Source organism: Vanessa cardui, chromosome 7, assembly GCF_905220365.1.
Source record: "Vanessa cardui chromosome 7, ilVanCard2.1, whole genome shotgun sequence".
In the NCBI taxonomy this organism is placed as follows: domain Eukaryota; kingdom Metazoa; phylum Arthropoda; class Insecta; order Lepidoptera; family Nymphalidae; genus Vanessa; species Vanessa cardui.
In genome coordinates, this window is record NC_061129.1 from 718,787 (window position 1) to 735,101 (window position 16,315).

At 38.6% G+C, this 16,315-nt stretch overlaps 2 protein-coding genes and 1 long non-coding RNA gene across 3 annotated transcripts; 1 reads left to right on the plus strand and 2 right to left on the minus strand.

The window, feature by feature from the left end:
* The first annotated feature begins 335 nt into the window (after nt 1-335).
* LOC124531184 (CKLF-like MARVEL transmembrane domain-containing protein 4) lies at nt 336-6,176 on the plus strand. The gene is made up of 4 exons (XM_047105671.1): nt 336-614; nt 2,162-2,309; nt 5,289-5,555; nt 6,007-6,176. Exons 2-4 carry the CDS (start codon nt 2,175-2,177, stop codon nt 6,148-6,150), a joined length of 546 nt encoding a protein of 181 aa, XP_046961627.1. The 5' UTR covers nt 336-614; nt 2,162-2,174; the 3' UTR covers nt 6,151-6,176.
* On the minus strand, nt 1,629-3,811 carry LOC124531185. Its single transcript, XR_006966500.1, has 2 exons — nt 3,283-3,811; nt 1,629-2,965 (listed from the first exon to the last, which is right to left on the minus strand). It is a non-coding gene; the product is annotated as an uncharacterized LOC124531185 (long non-coding RNA).
* A 4,981-nt stretch (nt 6,177-11,157) lies between the features above and the next one.
* LOC124530920 (conserved oligomeric Golgi complex subunit 4) lies at nt 11,158-16,119 on the minus strand. Its single transcript, XM_047105287.1, has 14 exons — nt 15,928-16,119; nt 15,586-15,783; nt 15,274-15,376; nt 14,896-15,028; nt 14,510-14,630; nt 14,239-14,427; nt 14,003-14,167; nt 13,796-13,920; nt 13,488-13,601; nt 12,943-13,147; nt 12,610-12,874; nt 12,367-12,530; nt 11,684-11,883; nt 11,158-11,215 (listed from the first exon to the last, which is right to left on the minus strand). Exons 1-14 carry the CDS (start codon nt 16,012-16,014, stop codon nt 11,173-11,175), a joined length of 2,112 nt encoding a protein of 703 aa, XP_046961243.1. The 5' UTR covers nt 16,015-16,119; the 3' UTR covers nt 11,158-11,172.
* Nucleotides 16,120-16,315: the final 196 nt, after the last annotated feature.

Here is a 16,315-nt window from a genome sequence, read left to right on the forward strand (position 1 = left end):
TATATAAATAATAAATAAATTTGGATATATAAATTCGTCAATTTACTTTTTTAAAACGAAAAAATAAAAAAACATCCTCCAGTATTATTTAAAAACAATTTGTTACAGGGTAAAATAGTAAAATACAAGAATAGCTTATTCAACTCAATCCATAATACATATTATAAAACTGAAATATATCAATCGTTTCGTAGATTATTTTAATAAGTGCAAAACTAAAAACAATTCTATTTAAATACCATTCTTATCTAAATTCAGCTCGTACCGATATTTCACAATCAGTAGGCGATCATTAATCAATAATCAACTAATTACTGATCAGACAATCACAACTAAACGCTTCAATTAAATTAAAAATAATTTCATATTTTGTAACTTATAATATGTTGGTGGGTGGATCAGGTTTAATTGTGTAAATTGAATGATGTCAAATTGTCAAAATTGCCATAATGATTGAAGTTCGTCATTGATAATATGATATAGGTACTTTTTTTCTAGTTAGTTTATTAAAACAATTGTATGTTTTGTATAAAATAAATATATAACCTGGAATATTTTATTTGCGATTAAGAAAAAGTGTTGTGGCGATAAGTATTCATTAAAGCGGAGTTTTGGTAAGTAATATTTCTAAATTTTATATGATATTTCACACTGTATTGCTCAATAATCGCTATTTTCGGAGGTGACGATCTAAATACGTTAGTAACTTCTAATGCTAGTTGATTGTATAAATTTTAGTTGATTTCTTAGTTTACAATAACATCTTATTTTATTAAATCAATATAAATCATGTAATTCACGAAATGTCCTCAAAAACATCATAAAATATTTAAAAATAACACACATAATTTTTTCTTTAAAACATAAACATTCACTAAAATAAAATCAATTTACTACTGTAAATGATATAAATAATAAATTATTAGATACTGCAATTTATAGTTTGTAGTTTTAAATATAACATGTAATTAAAATCAAATTATAGGTATTTAATATGAGTAGATAAGTAGGTAGGTAAGAGAGATATTTGCCAGACATCAATTTTATTAAAATTTGATTGTTGGCTCGATGTTTGATAATTTTGTGGGTGGAATCAGGTATTGATATAATTTATAAATGTTAAGGTATGAAAATATGACTATGCAATTCTGAACATACTAATGACTAATATTATAGATATTTATCACTGTGAAAGTTATCAAATTGAATTGATATCAAGTACTAATGGGATTCATTTATTTACAGATAAGTTTGTCTAAGACCACAGCTGGTCTAATTGTGTATGACAGCGAGTTAATTATTATTGGATTACTGAGCGAATAATATAATTTTATTTGTTTATTATTTCTAAAACTTTGTTGAAGAAATGAAGTTTTGTGACTTTTATAATTTCCTATTTGAAAAAATTGTATATAGAAAATGATTTTTTCTCATTGAAACTCAAATTATGAGATAAAAATTTTGATGGTTAATATAGAAAAACTAAGGGAAATCCTCTTTAAAATTCTGAAATAACCATATTTAGCAGGTATAAATAATGTAATATAAAGATAAACATTTTTAGTAAAATGTATAGAATCTATAAATTGTATAGGAATAATAAATTGTAAGGATAAAAAAAAAACAAGTAAATTTATGAGTTGTAATATTATAATGTACAAAGAACCCTTTGTAAACTACATTAGCATGCACAGAGCAGTTAGAGATTTGACATAGTTAAATGCTATATACTAAAGAAGCAAACTCGGCTAATATGGATATAAATATATGCAAATAGAACCTTTTTATGAAGTCAATTAAATATTCTAATATCTATAATACAGTTTTTTTTTATAACATTCGAAACAATAAATAGCAATTTGCAATAAAAAGGTATTTTGATTTATGAATAAATAACTAATAGCTCATAAAACTTTCACATGCTATACTTCATTGGTTATTTTTTTTATGTGAGTTGAATTATTTCATCTTGATTTCATTGATTGACTTTATAAATAACTTTCTTTTAATATAGAACATACAATAATTATTCATTAAGATATTAAAAAAAAATCAACAAAAGTATTTTATTGAATTATTAAATGAGAGACACAAAACATATCGGTAAAGTTAAGCAAAACAACATTAATGAAAATGATTATTAGTAATTAATTGTTAACAGTTAAACTAAGAAAATGGTAGAAGGAGGCTTCCCCGGGCAACACACTACCACCACTATGGTGACATCAAGCACAACGGTTCAGACGAACATACGATTTGATCCATTGTATGTGAGGACTATACCGGGAATCCTTAAAGTTGTACAAGTGGTGAGTTCTTAAAATTATGTAATTCATGGTCTTTTTTAAATAGGAAACTGGCGAGAAGAAGGATAATTGTTTATGTGGTGGTAGGGCTTTGTGTGCAAGTCTGTCTGGGCCTACCCGGGCAGACTTGCACAAAGCCTGCACAAATGCTCAAAGCCTATCTGATAAGTGGGTGGTACCTATACCACCCACTCCGCAGATATTCTACCACTAAACAACAGTACGCAGTATTGTTGTGTTCCGGTTTGAAGGGTGAGTGAGCCAGTGTAACTACAGGCACAAGGGACATAGCATCTGAGTTCCTAAGGTTGGTGGCGCATTGAAGAAGTAAGGAATAGTTAATATTTCTTACAGCATCATTGTCAGTGGGTGATGGTGATTACTTACCATCGGGTAGCCTATATGTGCGTCCGCCAACCTATTCCAAAAAATAATAATTACGAAGTGGTTTTGATTCCAACTAAATTTATATACACCATTACACAAGTATAACAGTCGTTTTCATATTGATGAATATTGTATTGCAACTGGTTTTAATGAATTAAATTGACTTTTTTTTAACATATAAATAACAAGGGTAAATGAAAAAAAATACTACTTTCAAATTTAATTTGGTTTACATTGAGAATTTAGTATATTTTCACACAAACTGGATGTATCTGAAAGCAAAAGAAAAATTGTTTGTGATTGGTTATACTTCTAAATGCTTACAAACATAAGGTATTGTTCAGTATTAAGACTGTAATTTATCATTATGTAATAACATACTTTGCATGGAGTATAAAGTTTTCAAAACTCATGTTTAATATAAATTCAATATTAATGTACCTACATATATTTATGTTAAACATACTTCTTTCAATAAAAAAAGAAATGTAAATGAAACTGTCAAACTCAGCCTTTAATTTTCCCAATCTTTTTTTTGTCGTAATCACAATCAAAGAATAAAACAATGTATGTATATTATACAACTCACATTTCAAGATTTCATGCCCATAGAAGTTGCTCTTGATATAATGCTACCGGACTCAACGTTGCCGAAGCACGACATCGCTAAGGCCGCGAGGCTACCTGCCACAATGCCCGTCGTTGTGAATCCGAGTTTGAGTAGTAACCACATGCCCTTCCCGGTGTACACCACAAATCCTGCCAGCACATTGACAATACAAGCAGCGCAGGCGTTACCCATCTTAGATGTAATAAATAACGCGCTTAACTGACGATCACCTTACAAAAATGAAAGGGAAATTAATCTTACGGTTCGCAAGTGAAGTAGAAAACTAACCATACTCTATTCCAATGAGAATAGGAAAAAACGAAAACAAACCGTATTGTGTATTATTCAATATCACTAGTGTTTTGTTGATAAGTTCGCACTGACGTCGTATTGTAGTTATACGCGTACTCGTATGAATTCCTAAAGCAAATGTCAAATAACAAGGGGAAGTCCCCAGTATAATGTATAAATCAGGTACTTCCCCTCGTTAAGTCAAAGTCAAAATTATGGGCGGCATAATATTACAACGTTAGTCTTTTACAAGGGAATATCCCGTGATTTTTTTGTGTTAATTTATTCATTAATATTGTTTTTCTTACTTTATAAAAATTACGTAATTAAAGATGACGTCGATATAACATAAATCCCAATGTATGTTAGTATAATATACTGATTTCGTTTATTTTTCGTGGTTCCTTATATTTTTGTATATGAATACACAATAGGAAACGGTTTCATTGTTAATGGATGATAAAGCTTGATGATGGAGTCAATATTTGATTGGACACGATATGTCTGAAGTTTGTCTATAATTTTCATTTCATTGATCAGCCCGAGTTTGAATGTATCTATGTCTGTATCTGTCTGGTCTCAATGCTTACCTGGCGTTTAGAAGATCTTATTCGATAAAAAAAAGGTGGTCACTATACGAACTTTGCATGTTGCACCGGAAAATTCAATAAAAACGATTACTCCCGAATTATACAACAACAACAACAACAACAACAACAACAACAGCCTGTAAATTCCCACTGCTGGGCTAAAGGCCTCCTCTCCCTTTGAGGAGAAGGTTTTTGGAACATATTCCACCACGCTGTTCCAATGCGGGTTGGTGGAATACACATGTGGCAGAATGAAATTTGTCACATGCAGGTTTCCTCACGATGTTTTCCTTCACCGCTGAGCACGAGATGAATTATAGACACAAATTAAGCACATATATATAGCGGTGCTTGCCTGGGTTTGAACCCGCAATCATCGGTTAAGATGTACGCGTTCTTACCACTTGGCCATCTCGACTCGAATTATACAACAAATAGAAAAAACTCCCTATCGCGCCATTCGACGCTATTCGTCACTATAGATTCCCGCTTCATTTCAACCCGAGAAAGCAAGTCAATGTAAAACGAGGCCAAATTGACGAATAAGTATATTATATTACTACTTATTACGTTTTTGTAAAGATAATTTTTTTAGATTACATAAGAAAAATATTGATAATTCGTACTTAAGCGTACTTAGTTCGGATGTGATCGGTTTTACTAATTTTGCCGATGATACATCTAAGTTGTGCCGTACAATACGTTCATATGTAATTAAAGGTAGCTAACAGTAAAGTAAAGTAGCTTGACAAATAAACAATATATATGTTGCTTATTCTATTGGTAATTAAACAGGCAATTGGGCCACCTAATGCCAAGTGGTCACCACACATAGACATCGTGGCTGTAGGACATATTAACCATTCCTTACATCATTGACGCGCCATCAACCCTGGCAACTAAGATGTTATGTGCCTGTAGTTAACCTGTGTTTCCTTACTCCTTAAGTTGGAATGACTACTTTAGTGAGCCGTTCGATACAAATTATGCACTTATTATGCATATATGTACGTAACTTTGAACTGGCTTCTTTATAGACCAATAAAAACTTTTATATATTATGCATGATGTACTCAATATAAAAATTACTTTTCTTTTTTTCAGGTGTGCAGTCTCGTAGGGTTCATATGTATTCAGTGCTCCTACCTGAACACCGCCAGCAAGGGCGTGTACTTCAGCTGGATCTCCATGATCGCGTTCTGGTTCACCGGTATCCTGCTGGGCTTCTACCTATTCCACATCGTGGAAAAGTTCTACAAGATACCGTGGCTGAAGATCGAATTCGTGTTCACGGCCCTCTGGACGCTGCTGTACCTCATAGCGGCCATACTCGCCGTCACCGTGCACGATAATCCACATTCCGCTGCAGCGGTGAGTAGCTACAAATATTTCTGAGCATACGGTGCAGATACTCAAACTAAGCTTACATTTTCTCGGCGGTACAGCCGTGTGCTCGGTATGGAAGCCAGGCTTATTTTGTTAGAATGTTCCGAAAGATGAGTCGAGATGGCCCAACTTAACCGATGATTGCGGGTTCAAACCCAGGCAAGCACCGCTGATTCATGTGCTTAATTTGTCTTTATAATTCATCTCGTGCTCAGCGGTGAAGGAAAACATCGTGAGGAAACCTGCATGTGACAAATTTCATAGAAATTCTGACACATGTGTATTCCACCAACCCGCATTGGAACAGCGTGGTGGAATATGTTCCAAACCTTCTCCTCAAAGGGAGAGGAGGCCTCTAGCCCAGCAGTGGGAATTTGCAGGCTGTTGTTGTGTTGTTGTTGTTCCGCAAGTGATATTGTTGTGGGGGTGTGGGCAGTTCTTCGGGTTCTCGGCGACGCTGGCGTACGCGCTGGACGCGTTCCTGAAGTGGCGCGGCGTGCGCGCGGGCGGGCTGGCGCAGGGCACGCGCGTCGTGTCCAAGCAGACCACGTCCGTGGCGCCGCCGCGAGAGGCCTACTAGTGCCCGCCGGGGGGAGGGGGGGGGGAGGTAGGTCTTAATACAGGCGGCCTCGAGTACTTAATGTTAACTTATATTCATTTTTGTTCCGGTAACCGATGGCAAGTTTTACGTTATTAATTAAAGTTATTAATTTCGGGATATTTACCATGTTTTTTATTTTTGTTCGGTGGAGCTCGATATTTCGACATTGTCTACGAATGAACAAAAATAAAAAACATGGAAAATTAATAACTTTAATAATAAAAATAACCATGTTAATTTAAAAAAGTTTTACGTTGTCTCAAAGAAATTTTAAAACCATTAATGTGCCTTTAAAGGAGCTTTATAATGTCTCATTTCGTAGTACGTGTCATCTATAAACAGTCAAACTTAAAGTACTGATTTAAAAATCGTTTTTTGTATACAACACAGCGCTAAATACAACCGTTAACTTAACATGTCCCACCTTTACATTTTGTACAATATTTTTCTATAGTAAATATTTCACACTTGTAACACTTTACTATAAGTAACACTACTAAGAATAAGAATATACTTATTGTTTATTTTATAAAAATATCTCTATTTTCACAAGTATACCTTGTACTATGTATGTATTAAATTATATGAAAAACACATTTTAAGAAAGTTTTATATAAGGATATAAACAAAAAATATTTGTTTAGAGCCAATGAAATATATTTAATACTGATATCTGAAAATCGATACATTTAACTATTTTGTATAAAAATAAAAAAAACATTTCTTTATCCATAAATATATCAAGATAGAATCTCCAATGATCACTAGGTCTCTGGACTCAGGGTCTGAATAAATACTTTGTGATGATATCGATATTATACTTATCGATACGATCGATAACTTATCGCGACAACACGTGTAGTGATTCGCTGTCATGTATAAAGGAAATATTAAATCATAAAATGCTGAAAATTAAATCATAGGTGAATATACGTTTTGCTTTTCAAATTTAATATTTTTATCGAGCACATAAAATAAGGATTTATGAATTTCCCTCACATGGAGTGGAGTAGGAGTATGGGGTGATGGAGGGGGGTTTAACAAGATTATTATTACATTTTTTCCCTCGTCTTTGCCCCTCCCACTTTTCCGATTTCTGTCTTGATATATTTCTGGTGTTTATGACATTAATAATAAAAAATATGCTTTTAAACCGTCTATATTTTATAAGTGTTTTTTTAACGCGTTTACTTAATATATAAGTTTGTATTATTGCTTTAATTATAATTTAATGGAGCACTAATTACCTCATTAATGTTTTTTATATATTGAACTATATTATATTTGTATAGTGTTTTTATAGAACCAAAGAAATTGAGATTTTGACAGGGTAGGAGCTCAATTTTTTTTTAAATTAACATGACAATATGTAATTAAAAGTACCATTTTAAAGGATTTGAAGGTATATTTAACTGACAATTCATTTATATTGATATATTTATAATATAATTAAATAAGATGGCTTTCAAAGCAAAGCTTTTAATATACGGTTCTCTCTTTCTGATATTATTGATTTGCCATTAGACAGAAGATACATAAGTAGTTGATTACATAAGTAGTATTAATGTACAGTCGGGGTAAGAAAGGATTCGTCACCTTAAGATCTATTTTCTGCTTTGCCGATCAAGAATGACATATTGCGTCGCAATGATTCGATGTCTAGATTCAAAAGGTACTAAGAGCTTAAGACTTGATAGAGGAATTAATTTCAAAACGGACGAAGGTTTTCTTACTCTGACTGTACACTTTGCATATTATTGCAAGTGTTGACAAAGTTTGTTCGTTCCATATCTATTTGAACATTGTTTATGTTAAGTAATATGTTGTTTAATAAAACACATATTATTTGTCTAATGACTTATGACCATGCCAGGTAAAAATGTAATTTCGGTATAGATAAGGATTTCAATCTAATTAATAAACATATCTTATTTACAGTTTTGTCATTAAAACCGAGATTATTGAAGATGAGATAAGTGTCATAACTATTTACCAAGTTATATGTATGATACTTGAGTTAAAAACGAATTAAAATGTTGTTAATTAATAAAAAGTTTTCAAGTGCCTAGCTGGATCACTGAATAAGTTTTCGCATGGTAAAATGGGCTTGGTGAGAGATTTCCAACATTTGCCCATTTGAACAAGAAATGTACCTAATAATTGATAAGATCATACATTATACTATATATTACTATTTTAAAATCAATAAGGCACATAAATGCACAAATATTTTTACTATATACTTTCTATTGATAAAAATAATATTTAATATTGCATGTTAACTGAACAACGATTTTATGTACCTGTTTACAAGTATTTTAAGTATTATTCTTCGCTATAGATTCAACCCGAGAAAGCCGTGAAATGTATTAGGTCATATGATATTACAAGTTATTACGTTATAGCGTCGAATGGCGCGATAGGGAGCTATTTCGATTGGTTGTATCAATCGGCAGAAATCGGTTTTATTGAATTGGCCGATGCTACATCTAAGTTGTGTCATACTATATAAATATGTAGTTTCTTTTTATGATAATATATCTTTGGAATCATTGAGAAGTTTGATTATATTTGTTATAGTAATATATTAATAACAACCATCATTGTTTCTGTTTATTTAATTGTTAGTATTTTTTTAACGTTTTATAACTTTTCACTTTTGTATAAAGCATTTAAAAAGTATATGTTTATTATATTTATCATTAATTTTGCTTGCTTATTTTCTGTAATAATAGGTTTAAAGTAAAACGTTGACTATATTGTTGATTTAATCTTACGAATTAATTTTGTATCCATTTACTTGATACGGACTAAATGTAAACAAAATTATAATATGAAAAAAAAACAGTTACAAATTTGTTGTAATTGTTCTTAATATTTAATCTCAATTAATGTTCATTTATTTTGTATATTTAATTTTGTTTACATAACAGCAATGTCCATTGAAATGGAATCGTTTTTCTTGTGTTCAATAATGTTTTGTGTATATTTAATACATTTTTATAATTATATTTTTTGCTTGATCGCTTCTGTAAGAACAAAATCTAAATTCGTTTTTATAAATCGCGTTGTCCAATAATCATCACAATTTTAAGGAAAAAGAAATAAGGAATAGAGGAATCCAGTGATGGCAGTACCGTTAATCAATTCATAATTCAAAAATAAGGAATAATAAATAAGAATAAGATTTCCGTTGAGGTGGGAATTTGTTTCTTATTCCTTATAGCCAGCCAATCGTGGGGCATTTTCTCAACGAAGTGTCTAAACTAACAGCAGCACGTAACTAGTAGCGGGTATTCAACCGCTGTGATTGGTTGAATATTGTAGCCTATCTCCTATTGTGTTTTGGTTGCTGTGCTATTCCTTATCTCTTATACCTAATTTTTTTTCATTGTGTAATGAGCTTAAAGGTTATGGTAAGGGATCCATTCAGGCTGTTGCTCTTGTCGTGTCATTTTTGTCGTTAGACAATTGTTTTTTTTATTTTTATTTTTTATGGTGTAGGTTGACGTACGAGCATATGGGCCACCTGATGGTAAGTGGTCACCATCACCCATAGACAATGAATGATAAGAAATATTAACTTTTCCTTAAATCGTCAATGCGCCACCAACCTTGGGAACTAAGATGTTATGTCCCTTGTGCCTGTAGTTACACTGGCACACTCACCCTTCAAACCGGAACACAACAATACTGAGTACTGTTGTTTGGCGGTAGAATATCTGATGAGTGGGTGGTACCTACCCAGACGGGCCAGTTGCACAAAGCCCTACCACCAAGAGTCTCCGTGGTCTCCGTTCGCTTATGTGACAATCAATCCACACTTTCTACTCAACTTGACACATGTCATTAATAAATTAATTGATGAAATAAATGTCGCTGTCAGTTGCAGTGATTATCTTAACTGTCTCGCTGTTCCAATCTAGATCCTCTTTATTGAAATATTTTCATTAAAGCACTTTTGAATCGTCACGTAAGAACTAGCGCGCACGGGTGATTTTTGTTACGGTGACTGTTTCGTCACTCTTGTCGAGTCCATGAATATGTATGGAGGTGTGCTCACGTCGCAACGTGACAATTGGGTGACATTTGTGTCCGCTAGCGACAAATTTGTCACTCGTCGTCAGTCTTACGCTTTCTGCACTTTGACTGCCGACTTTGGCGCGCGCAAATGGCGTCACCATCTATTCAAAACGTAAAGACGATACTGATAATGATGTTCTAATAGAAGAAGTGGAAAAGAGACCAGCTCTTTATGATAAAAAATTGAAAGAGTATTCAGATATTCACGTGAAAATCAAAGGCTTTTTCTGCCAAGTCTCACTAGTTCACAGAGAAGCAAATGACACTTCGATTTCGAAAATGTTTTGTCACTGTCTCTATTAATGAGCGCACTCAACTTTGGAAACGTGACGTGACAATGACAAACACTTTGTCATGTCATTCATGTTAGTCACCGTGACAAAAATCACCAGTGCGCGCTAGTTCTTACAGAGTTGAATTAAAACAAGCTTGAAAGGCAATGTAAAGTCAAATAGATTGATGTATAGTTTAATTAATGAGTTTTGATTTTGTTCGTACAGAATGGAATGCTTTAGTTTGTAAGAATTTTGAGATATTTCACTGTTAATAATTCCTCTTAAATTCTACAAATCAGGGTAATGTTATATCAAATTGTTATTTTCGTAAAATCTCTGTATATTCCATATGAAATACACGATTCACTTTAAATTGTATCGTAGTTATTGCAATGTTTACTGTAAAGCAAGTAATTTTAATAAAAAGTCTACAATATATTTACACAATGTTCATTCGCTATGTAACAAACACAAGTTTTATTTCTATGTTAAATAAATGATTACTACTATTCTTCCTTTCATTAACTGCCCTTCTCAAAATACACTCTTTATTTATTAGAAAAAAAAACAAATTTATTACTTGATTTTTATTGTTAAATAATAAAGATTATCAATATATTACATACTTGGATACAAAAATTTTTTACAGTTTAAGGCGTTTGATGTCTTCTAGTTTGAAGTCCGTTCTGAAAAATAAATTGAAATTATTGAATTTAAAGGTACCCCAGGTAACTTATCTATCTACTCGAAAATCATAAAGTAAAAATGTGACATTATTTTTTTTTACATTCAAAAGCTGAGTCGGATCCACGGCGCTTACGCCGCGTATCCGATTTTATAAATTAAATTTTAAAATTGTCGACGGTACATCTTAGTGTGCGTCCACACTGAATGCGAAGTGACTGAGCCCGAGGTGGGGCGGCACACGGGGGCGAGTGGCAGCAGCGACGCGCGAGCTCCTGTTGCAGCTCCATTAACGCGCATACGCCAAGCGCCAAGACTGAACTGGTTTGTTACCCCCGCCCCCCGTAATGCGACCAGAACGAGCGTATGGACGCAAAGGCGCGTCTCATACGTTTGATACTTGGCGGCCGTCGTCAGAGCGCGCGAGGCGGACAGTGTGGACGCACACGAGTGTCAGCGGGGGGCGTTACCGGCGCGCCAGCAGGTCGCGCAGGCGCGCGGGCGGCAGCGCGGCGGCGGGCAGCGCGTCGGGCGCGTGCGCGGCGCGCTCCACGGCCAGCACGGCGGCCGCGCCCGCCAGCTGCCCCGCGCGCTCGCGGCTGCCCGCCAGCGCGCCGCCCGCCCACACCGCCAGCCGCCGGCAGCGCCGCTCCGCGCACAGCGCGCCGCGCTGCGCACACGCACAAACACACCTTACTATTGCTGGAACCAACTCGTGCCCTTTGTTATATATGTCACCGTGAGCAGTAGCGTAGCTAGGTGAGGAAGGGCTGTGCATAGAAAAAGAATCGGGCCCTCATCCCCTATTTCCCATACCTCTTTAACTAATAATACTCTTTAAAATTATGGATACCAAATAAGAAATCGCTTCAAAAGATTTTAAGATTTAGTTTGAGGGCCCCCTGAACTCCGGGGCCCTGGTGCACTGCACCACCTAGCCCTACGATAACTACGCCACTGACTGTAAAATTACAAAAGTCATTAGACTACAACCCGACGAGACAAATTGTAATCCGTCGAAATATTGTGAACCGTGAAACATGATTGCAATTTAACGTATTATTTTTCGCTATATTCAATATATTTTGGTCTCAATCGAGATGCAGCCATGCAGAGTACTCATTGCTATGTCACTAATAGATACACAATGTACCCTATCGTAGTAATTGCGCAACATAGCATCCTCCGCTCGAGTCAGCAGCTCCCCCAGCACTGACGTCAGCAGCGTGTCCGCCGAGCGCGGCAGCTGCGCCCGCGCCGCCTCCGCCAGCACGTCCAGCGCCGCCGGCAGCGCGCCCGCCTCCTCCTCCAGGTCCTCTGCAACACACGGAGATCCATCGAGGTCAACGCCCCCGGTCGGCCCGGAGTCGACGCACAGGGCGGCGGCGCTCCTCACCGATGTCGGTGTCGGGGTCGACGAGCGCGTCGGCCCAGTCGCTGAGCACGGGCAGCAGCGCGGCGCGCAGCGCGGCCAGCGCCAGGTCGCGCGCGGCGCGGAACGTGCCGGCGGCCGCGCCCAGCCCCGCGGCGCACGAGCGCAGCTTGGCGCGCCCGCTGTGCACGTCGCCGCCCGAGCGCCACAGCGCCTCCGCCTCCGCGCACGCCTCCTCGGCCAGGCGCTCCGCCCACTCGGCGCCGTTCTCCGCGTCGTCGGTGAGCGCCTGCGGGGCACAGCGCTAGTAGCGGGCGCGGGGGGCGCGCGGGGGGGGGGCGGCGGCGCGGCACGTACCAGGTAGAGCGCGCGCGGCGCGTCGTCGCGCGGCGGGTGGCGGGCGGCGTCGCGGCGGCGGCGCGGCGGCGGCGGCAGCGGCAGCGGGTCGGGCGGCGGCGCGGCGAGGCGGCGGCGCAGCGCCACGCCGCAGCGCTCGAGCTGCGCGCCCGCCTCGTTGAGCACGGCGCACGCGCCGTCCGCGCTGCCCGTGGAGATGCCGCGCCTGCGCCAAGGCGCCGGTTAGTTCAGTGTTGGTGTTTATTGTTGGAGGCTCCCGGGTCGCCATCTCATTTTAATTGTATATCTCGCTGGCGACCGGTGTCACGATTCGTTACATTAAATGTGCAAATTTTACATTTCCGTGAACTCATTCTCTACCTCCCTTATTTAGTGTTGCGAAGACGTTTCTTTATTTTCTTTCAATAGAAACTTTAGATTTAATTTATTTTGTCGTTTTAGAATAGCGTATTTCGGTTAGTATATACATTCGGTTATCATTTTGAATTATATACCAAGATTTCCATCACCCACACGGAGGTTGGACATTGAGCAGTAGCGGCTACCTTATAACTTTCCTGGCGATGAAGAACACGTCGTCCACCAGACTCGAGGTGGTCGCTCCGGCCTGCGCCGCCGACATCTTCAGCGCTTTGTTCACGCTTTCCTCTAAGAAATATCTGTGAGGCGAATTCAGTGTTATTCACATAATGTGTAATATATTCTCAATTGCGTAATATTGTAAGGAGTCGTTCATGCGTCGTCAATAACGATAAAACTAACTCAGAAGTAGCATGACATTTGCCTGTCATCGGTCGTATTGACCGAACGATGGACTAATTTTTTATAAAAAAAATGTATATATAATATTTACCGCTCCAGAGTCAAATAGTGGCTTAGAACATCCTGAGCGACCCTCGTGACGTCGCACTCGGAAATGATCTTCTCTATCGCTGCCGAGCACGCCTCCTTGTCGGCTTCGTTTGTCGTCGGCATCAACTACACGCAAACAATGCATTTTTGAAGAAGCGATGGGAGGGAAAAAACAAAGTACATATTGATGTGTCTCGCAGGAGCGCACCTCGGGCCGCCTCCGCAGGAAGCCGAAGTAGAGCTGCAGCCGCGAGTGCGCCAGCGCCAGCTCCGTGAGCGCCGGCTCGGCCGCGCGCGGGTCGCCGTACTGCTCGCCGCTCGCGCGCGAGCTCGCCAGCAGCTCCGAGCAGACGCGTCGCGCGCCGCTGCACACCTGCGGCCAGGACACGCGTCACGCGGCGCGGGGCGCGCGGGGGTGGGGGGGTGGTGTGTGCGGGCACGCACCTTGGGCTGCAGCAGGCGCAGCGCGGCGGGCAGCAGCGCGGGCGCGCGCGGCGCCGCGTGCTCGGCCAGCGCGGCGCGCGCGCGCTCCACGGCGGCGGCGCCCGCCTCCAGCGCGCGCGTGAGCGCCGCCGCGAACTCGCCCGCGCCGCCGCGCTCCACGGCGCCCGCGCGCCGCACGCTCGCCTCCAGCTGGGGGGGGGACGAGATTCACACATATTACGATATTTTGTATCGAATGATATTATAGTACTAATATTATAATATTGCCGACCTGTGTGGCCAGATACTTGGCGAGCAAGTCGACGCCCTCCTCCGCCCGGCCGATCTGCGGGAACAGCTTGAACAGCCGCTCGACTGCGGCGTCGTCGTCTCTTTTCGCTGCTTCCTCGAATCTAGCAATGAAATTAGTATGAAATGTTTTTAATGATCAATTGGAACTAAAATGATAGTTGGTAGTAATTTATAATCTCTATACATAAGAACTCGAACTTATGTTGGATAGCTAAATGTGTATGTAAAGCCAGTTATCGTGCCTAAACTATTTCTGATCCAGTCGAATATGTCCATTTCGATTTCCGAGAGTGAGAGAACAGATATTTGTATATGGAAACAAGCTGGGGCACTGTAAGACGTGTTAGCCAGTCTTCCGGCACGCACTTGCGCACGAGGTGGTCGCGCAGCGTGCGCGCGGCGGCGTCCATGTCGCGGCGCGGGTCGGGCGCCCCGCGCGCGCGCGCCGCCGCCACGGAGCCGGGCTCCATGCTGAGGAAGCGCGCCACGTGGCCCGCCGCTGGAAACGTGCATTACAATTTAGATTACAAATGTTAGCAATGGTTATTTCTTACTTTTCACTTTTAAATACCTTATTTTGCCTTCTGAAAATGTAAGCCAACAGAAGGTGATAAAACAATTTATAGTTCTAATATAGTATAGAGTGTAGTGTAGTAAGCAACGAGGAGTATATATATCTTGCTGCATAGCCAGCCCTATTTTCAACATCTTTCTCATTTTCCACAAAGTAATTTTGGTACTAACCTGTTTCATAATCATGTGCCTTAATAGCTGTCTCTACACCAGCACTGCAAACTGTGAGGTCTATCAGATCATGAACTCTTCTCTGACATTCAGCAACACGGGACTGAAACATGAAATAACATGTCTATGAGGTGCACTAACCACTTGCCAATATGTAGCCCAATCACTTGATAAGCTACCAATAAAAAAACAACAAGTTAATGCCTACATGTGTCTTACAAATACTTTATATAATTATCTATCAATACCAATATATTCTTATGAGTTATAACTATGGCTTGATAATTATGAATGGAGGAAAATAATATTTACCCTTGCAAGATCTAATTGGCGCACTTTAGCGCTAACATCTCTCGCCAGTGCCGCAGTTTTATCCACCATGTCAGCTGCAACCTGCGCGTCATTCTTTACTTCACCCAACTTGGTATATGCCTGACTAGCGGTGCGGAGGCGGCCTTCGAGCGTACAGGAACGAGATAAGGCATTTGAAAGAGCTTCATCAACTTCGGCCTGAAAGTATTCGAATTTTTAATAATATCATGGTACCAATATATATGTGTATTATTGTATTGATCTGATCTTAACTTGTGTTAAGTAAATATTGTTAGTTAGGTCTCAAAAACTTTTTAAAAAACTGCTAGTTTTATAAGTTACCTCTTCTTTTTCAATTTCGTTAAGAGCTTTTTGAAGACCTTCTTCGGTGGAAACGTCGTATTTTTCTAATAAAAGTGTTAACGACATATTTATTTTATGGTTTTGTATTTTAAAACAGAATTATAAACACATCACCAAGTTTATTAGTTTTAATGACAGATGTCAATTAACTTCTGCAGTATTGACAGATAAAGAATGACAGCTGCTTATTTAAAGGCCAGCTGATCAACAACACAGCTGTTGAAAAAATAAATCTAATCGATATTATTTATTCAAAGAATAAGCCATTTTAAATATTATTTTCATACTTCAATAGAATTAAGATATTAGTTAACAGATTATCAAGCATTTTGTCTTACAAAATAGTCCAGTTTCGCAATAGTCTTAT

Excerpts from the sequence above, each read along its gene's own strand:
- LOC124531184 (XM_047105671.1), top strand. The coding sequence starts at position 2,175 with ATGGTAGAAGGAGGCTTCCCCGGGCAACACACTACCACCACTATGGTG. Across the intron at positions 2,310-5,288 it reads TCCTTAAAGTTGTACAAGTG|GTGTGCAGTCTCGTAGGGTT; the intron begins GTGAGTTCTTAA and ends TCTTTTTTTCAG. Across the intron at positions 5,556-6,006 it reads ATCCACATTCCGCTGCAGCG|TTCTTCGGGTTCTCGGCGAC; the intron begins GTGAGTAGCTAC and ends GGGTGTGGGCAG.
- LOC124530920 (XM_047105287.1), bottom strand. The coding sequence starts at position 16,014 with ATGTCGTTAACACTTTTATTAGAAAAATACGACGTTTCCACCGAAGAA. Across the intron at positions 15,784-15,927 it reads ACGAAATTGAAAAAGAAGAG|GCCGAAGTTGATGAAGCTCT; the intron begins GTAACTTATAAA and ends GAATACTTTCAG. Across the intron at positions 13,148-13,487 it reads ATCGCCAGGAAAGTTATAAG|GCGCGGCATCTCCACGGGCA; the intron begins GTAGCCGCTACT and ends GCCTTGGCGCAG.